We start from the raw sequence: 6,781 nt of genomic DNA on the forward strand, positions 1-6,781 counted from the left end.
CTGTTTATTCTTTTCCCAATGTTCAAACACCGAAGCATGCAGTTCGTTAGATACTGCTCGAGCACCCGGAGCGTTAATCAGAAAAGTTCATCACAGCTTCGAACGGAATAGGATCTGGTAAACGCTTATGGCTGTGGGATAGAGAGATGGAGTTACTGGCTCATGGCGAAATGTCAAAGAGTGAGTTCTTGTATTCACTCTTGAGATATTTTCAAAAGATCATCGAATCGGGTGCCATTCACTGGACTCGTTGTCCGAAGAGGACAGGAATCAGTGGTATTGCTTTCCGTACATCTTCATCGGTGTGGAGAGGGATCTTAGGATCTCCTGCCAAGATATTGTCATTTAAGTAGAAGAAATCACGCGCACTGTTGCATGGTATTGACTCTTCAGGAAGTGCACACGTCAAAGAGAACTGGTTGAATATTGTCTGGTTGCCACAGAGGAAGCTATACTGCTGTGTCTTGGGAATTTTATCTTCATCAAGTACCGTGTGGCACACGTGGAATATCTTGCAGTTGTTATCTACATCGGCGTAATATCCATCTCCGGTGCAGGAGAATCCAGTTTTTATTGATCCAACTAATATTTCGGCGCCATCTGGAAGTGCATAAGCTTGACGTTTTGTCTGAAAGAAAAATCAAAAACATTCAGGTCCACCTGTCCAGAATATTCAAAACGAAACTTTTCACTCTTAATTGTGTGGAATTTTGCATTATAATGTTCATTATAATATTAATTAATTTTTAACCCGACTTAAGGAAAATTAATATAAGGAAAATGTCTGTTATAAAGCAGTTGTAATACCACCATTCGAATACTGTACCCACGTATGGAGATCGCGCCTTAAAAAGGACATCGAGCTTCTTGAAAGGATTCAAATACAGGGACAACCCGCTTGGTGAAATCTTCAACAGGGAAATCGAAGTGTGTTTCCCCATATGAAGAAAGACTCCGATTTTTGCTATTATAAATGATTCCAGAGGAACTAGGTCATAAATTCAAATTAAGGGGGAAAGAGATTCAGACTGGATTGTAGGAAGTCTTCTCTCAGCTGGCGAGTTATTAATTACTGGAGTATATTACCTCCGTGGGTGGTTGAAGCTGACAGCTCGGGGATATTCAAGGGTCAGGCGGATTCAAGGGTCACCTGCGCAAGGAGGGAAGCATATGGATTGTTTTCTTTTTTATGTATATTTTCTATTTTTAATATTAATTTTCGCAAAAAAGGTAGTTTAATTTAATTTTGGAAGCTTCTTTGCCCTATAATAATTAACATAATTTCGTTTGATGTTTAATGGCTCGTTACAAAATATAACTATAAACAATTGCCACGGGTTTCTTACTAGAAAGAGGCAAATATTCATAAAGAAGTGATACCCAAAGCCTTTCCCTCGGCTCCCATCGTTGATAGCTAAGGTGTCAGTGGGACGGACTCGGCTAAAAATCCAATTCGATAATTTTTGACATGTATGACTATATATAGTCCTTTAAAAGAATTACAATTATTTCACAAAAAATATCTACACCTGGAAACGGCTACGTAAAGTTGTGCATGAGATTTGTTGCTTATGATGACAAATGCTAAGAAATTGCCTTCTCCTTAAAGTAAACGGCAAGTCAGTTTCACTGGGAGCAAAATCAATTCTCGGGATTTGAAAATCGGTCGGAAAATGTTTTAGAATTTTTTTTTTTCTCAATTTTACTGCTAAATAAAACCTATTGCAAAAGGAATCAGATCAAAAGCTTGTTCACTCTTTTGAGTTATTTAAGTTCAAAGGGCGTTGCGGACGGAGAGACATGAGCAAATTATTATACAGATTTGGTGATAGTGGCATAGTATTTTGGGTCAGGCGCCACCGGTGGTTTCCCACATCTGCGCCGTATGTACTCTGTGATGGAATGCAGAACAACTGCAAAAGGCCAGAAAAAGTGTAATGTCTGGTTTATAAAGTATTGTGTTTTGTTCTGTTGTTATGTTTCTGGCTGCTTGGCCGCAGGGCCCCCTAGTGGGATCCTACATGTTGCCCACCACTACCACTGGGAAATGAACCAGGCTGCCCCTTATACTCTGGCTGGTCTCTGCCAGGGTCGCCTGAGCTTACTGACAGAGACCAAGTAAAAAAAACAACAACTTTTTGTTGAAGAGGGCACACGAGGAATTAGAGTGGGTCAGAATGTAGGGTAAGGAACAAAGATGGACCAAGGTGAAGGGCCCACCCGGTGATTTAAGGCGAAGTGGGGAGAGGGTATAGGGAATTAAAGTCACAGGGGCTGGTGCCCCCGTGTGAGCGCAATTGGCCTTGCGCTCTGAAGGGATATCCCGCATTCAGCAGAGTGCCAGCAGCATAGATCCCGCACCCACAAGAGGGTACCAGCATAATCCTGCCCCAGAGTGGGGTTTGCATGATAGCTTGGTTGCTATAATTTCCTGCACTTTGTGGGTGATGCATTTATTCTACCCCTGTTGGTGATAATTAAAAATCGATTATTAAGTAAATTTAATTTAAATAAATATTTAGAAACAAAATAAACTTACCCGTGAGATGGCGTTAGCGCACACCACAGCAGAAAACACTAAGAAACAGACAAGAAAAGATTATTGAGATGGAAATATTTCTCGAATAAAACGGAAAATGAATTTTTTTTAACAAAGCTTAATACGGTATTTCTAAATGCAGGTGCCTAGTCTCCAAACAGCGTTTGGAGACTAGGCACCTGCAAGGTGATCTGATTGAGATTTGAATGGTTTGAGCAAGCTCAGTGCTGATGGGATTCTTCCTCTTGCTCAGGTTACGCACCTGAGATAGCATAAATTCAAATTGAGGAAAGACAGTTGCAGAATGGATGTGCGGAAATTTGTCTTTAGCCATCGAGTAGTTCATTGCTGGAGTAAACTTCCTTCTATCGTGAAAGTTGATAGCTTAAATAAATTCAAGGAAGGACTGGACAAACTTTTGGAGCGAATGGATATGAAATAGGAGGTTTTTATTTTATTTATTTATTATTATTATTATTATTAGTTTTTTTTTTTTTTTTTTAGCTGATGTTGTATAATAGGGGTCGGCAACCTGCGGCTTGCGAGCCGCATCCGGCTCTTTTAGCATGTAACTTCGGCTCTTTAACTTTTAGCCCACGTGAAGCACAATTTGAAAAGGAGTTAGAGAGGACTTAAAAATCAAGGACATGTGGAGTGCAAGACTAAAATGCCTTAAAACTGAAATTGAGGATTTGGAGAGGCAAAAGGCTACCCTTGAAATTCTACACAAATGGACGGCGATAGATGAGTTGAAAAAGCAAGACCAAATTGTGTTCGATGCGTGGAGTAGCTTACCGGACACTTATATAAATTTGAAAATATTTGCGTTTGGACTTATTTCAATTTTTGGTTCGACGAATTTCTGCGGGCAAATATTTTCGAACATGAACTATATCAAAAATAAATCAAGAAACCGTCTGAACAATGCGAGTCTCTTAGCATGCTTAAAGATGAAAATACGGCATGCTCGCCTGATGTTGAGAGCTCGCTCAAGTAGTTCAGCAGCAAAAGTCACAGTAATTCGTACCTAATTGGAGGTTTGTTACGTTTTTTTTAGTATTAATAAATAATATTTCAATATATATATATATATATATATATATATATATTATTTATTTTTTTATTTTAATAAAACACCTTCCCATTCTGTTCCATTTCTTAAAACAACTCCCCCACTCCTTCTCCTCCGAGCTTGATCTGAGGTGCGGCTCTTCGGATTCTCTCTTTTTTTTTTAATTAGATCAAAAATATCTCTTCACTCAAAAAAGGTTGCCGACCCCTGCTGTATAAGCTTGATTTCTTGCATCATACGCCACTAATAGTGCTAATAACGTAGTGGCAGTGAGCAGGTAGTATAAATAACGTAATCTTGTTTTAAAACTAGTATGACAGCCGCGTTTATATTTCACTTGTTTTCACTCATCATAGATTCGCAACATTTCAAAGCTAGTGGAAAACTATTCCGGTACGTGCCTGAACACTGTCAGTAACATTTCTAATAAATTTGTTCAGCAAACAGAAGTAATTGCTGATGTCCTTTAACTAGAATCCGATGAAGGCTTTCAATAAAACTGAGAATAAATTTCATCTTTTACGTCTTCTTCGGTGATCCGAACTGTTCATGTAACTTCTTCGTTATTTGAAGCAGAAATAGCATTGCTCATGGTCCTTACGGTGTCTTCAACACATCAGCCAGTTGCTTGATAGCCACTAAATCTAAGTTCTTCAGTTATATCCCTTATTTTAATCCGTGAAAAGCAGTTGACCGTGGAAATACCTGATTGTCATAAGCGTCTTGCAACATCATGCAAACTTACCTAACAGTAGTCCTCGTATATATTATCTCCCTGACCAAGAACAAACCACTACACATATCAAGTACAGAATTTTGTAAATTCCTACAGCGGCCATCACATAACAGGCTATTACCACTAATCATTAATTTTTTAAAAAAAATAAAAACCAGTATAATGAAATACAACTGATAAACAGCGTAATCATAACCCATATCTAGTGTTCAATTATATAAGATATACAATTATTTATAATTATTAATAGGAATGTGTCAACTATGACTGATACTCACCAAAAATTATTGTTGGCTTCATGCTTAGTGCGAATAGAAGGAAAGCTCCTGCAGCTCACAAATCTGCAAACATAATATTTTGGATAAGTATGCAATATAAATGGCAAACATTATAATAATTATAGAATTGTAAGGAGATACAGTAATAGTGACAGATTGAAAGTCAGAAAGAAAAGATCCAAACTTGAACGCCTAGAGGACACGTTTCCACAGCTCCAGATAAACGCCGGTATGTCTGACCATGTGAAGAACACAATGTTCTTCCCCCAACCTCATCAATGGATCACACGAATAAACGTGTTAAAAGTGCAAGACTAATAAATACCGCGGTTTATTAGTAATAAAATACTAGGTATTTCCAAATACACGCCTTGTTCGAATTCATATGATACCACAAAATATGGTGATATTCTTCTTGGCTTCATCTTGCAAATTCTTCTCATCCTGTGTGGCCATCTCAAAGATCAAAAAGAAAGTTTATTATACTGGAAGGACGTACAAAAGTTATTTCCCGAAGAGGTAGATTAATAAAACACTTAGACAAGGAAGCAGAAATAGAGAAATCATGCAGAATATTTTAACACAGAGGTAATACATCTAATCCCACAATTCGTTGCATACATTGAATGCACAAGTTTATCCTTGGAAGATGCGTGCATCAATAAAATCAAGATTAAAAATTCATGATAATTCGCAAATTTAACGATTAATAATCATAACAATATACCGAAAAAGCACAAAAGGATATAAACTAGAATTATAGATTTTAAATTAACGCTAACTTCGCTTATGGAATATGTGGTTGTCCGTACCCTTTTGAACTTGGTAACGCTGAAATATCAAAAATCTAAAGTAAGAAATTCTTTGATTGTTAAAAATTCAAAAATGGATGCTCATTTGTATTTGAAGGCGTTAAAAATGGATATTAATAAAACAGTACGCCTACCTTAACAAAGATCTAATATGCTCGCTTGATTTGCTCCCAAATTATCTCTTTTTATAGTCCATCACACCATCAATACCCCTCAGTTAGTTGCTGATCACGTGACCGGAATATCGACCTATTAGAGCAGTTCAGTATACGGAAAGATGCATTGTAAAGTATGCCACAAACTGAAACAGATTAAAGAACATCTCCCGGTTTACCGAAGACTACAAATCCCATTGGCAAATTTCACTCTGACCCTCTACGCCCTTTCTGAAAGAACCTCACGGACCACATTAGTTTGAGTAACAATATCCGAATGCCAACCGGTATCACCCTTCGCTAAGGTTATGACCCAACACCTAGTTTCAGGTTACCGTTCAGGTAAACAGCAGTCCCGAAGCGCTTGTCCTGAATTTTGATAATATCCTATTAGGAGAAACCATTTTCCTCAATGTTCTCTTAAACATCAGGGAAAGTGTACTAGAAATAGCATCGTTATTCGTTTTTAGCATGTTTTTTAAGAGAAAAGTCTGGCTGCACTATTAAGGTTTATGTTTACTCAACGTTTCGACTTATATAAATAAATAAATAAACATAAAAAATATAATATAGAGTTTATAAAGTTCTTTATTGTTTGTTATGGAGCAGCTGTACATATATTGTAATTCCCTTCATGGCCACAGGCTAGGAGTATGTATGCACAAATGATTAGAATTATATTTAGTTTTCCAGGTTTTAAAAATACATACTAGTAATAGTTAGTTAGTTAGTTTATGTATAACTGTCTCTGGTGGCTCCCAGACTGATGTCCATCTCCACCTATATTCATGTATCCCAAGTGGAACATCCAAAAATATATATATATATACTTTATATATATACAGGGTGTCTCAAAAATACACGGCATAACTTCAGGAATGAGTTCCTCATATGTAGACAATAAAAATATTTTATATCAACATAGTTCCGGAAATGCTTGGTTTCCGAGTTTTGAAGGTCTGTCTATGACACTTAACTGTTCACATCACCTTATAGTAATTGTTCAAAATGCCCACCTTCTGCCTGAATACAGGCCTCACATCGACGTCTCATGGACTCGCGAAGACGATGCCGAATTCATATCATGTTTCGTATTATCTCACAATCTGCCACATTCGATTGCGGAGAGTTTCCACATCAGCTACCGGAGTCGAATACACCAATGACTTTAAATGGCCTCACAAGAAGA

The 6,781-nt window shown here is 37.5% G+C and overlaps 1 protein-coding gene across 1 annotated transcript; it reads right to left on the bottom strand.

Annotated features, from left to right (window-relative positions):
* Positions 1-238: 238 nt before the first annotated feature.
* On the bottom strand, positions 239-2,587 carry LOC150082769 (uncharacterized; the record flags this gene model as incomplete). Its single annotated transcript, XM_090378276.1, has 2 exons — positions 239-628; positions 2,540-2,587. Coding segments are annotated over 2 exons (438 nt in total), but the record flags the coding sequence as incomplete, so codon positions are not given.
* Positions 2,588-6,781: the final 4,194 nt, after the last annotated feature.

Source organism: Mastigoproctus giganteus, chromosome 7, assembly GCF_048544385.1.
Source record: "Mastigoproctus giganteus isolate SK-2022 chromosome 7, ASM4854438v1, whole genome shotgun sequence".
NCBI classification, from domain to species: Eukaryota; Metazoa; Arthropoda; class Arachnida; order Uropygi; family Thelyphonidae; genus Mastigoproctus; species Mastigoproctus giganteus.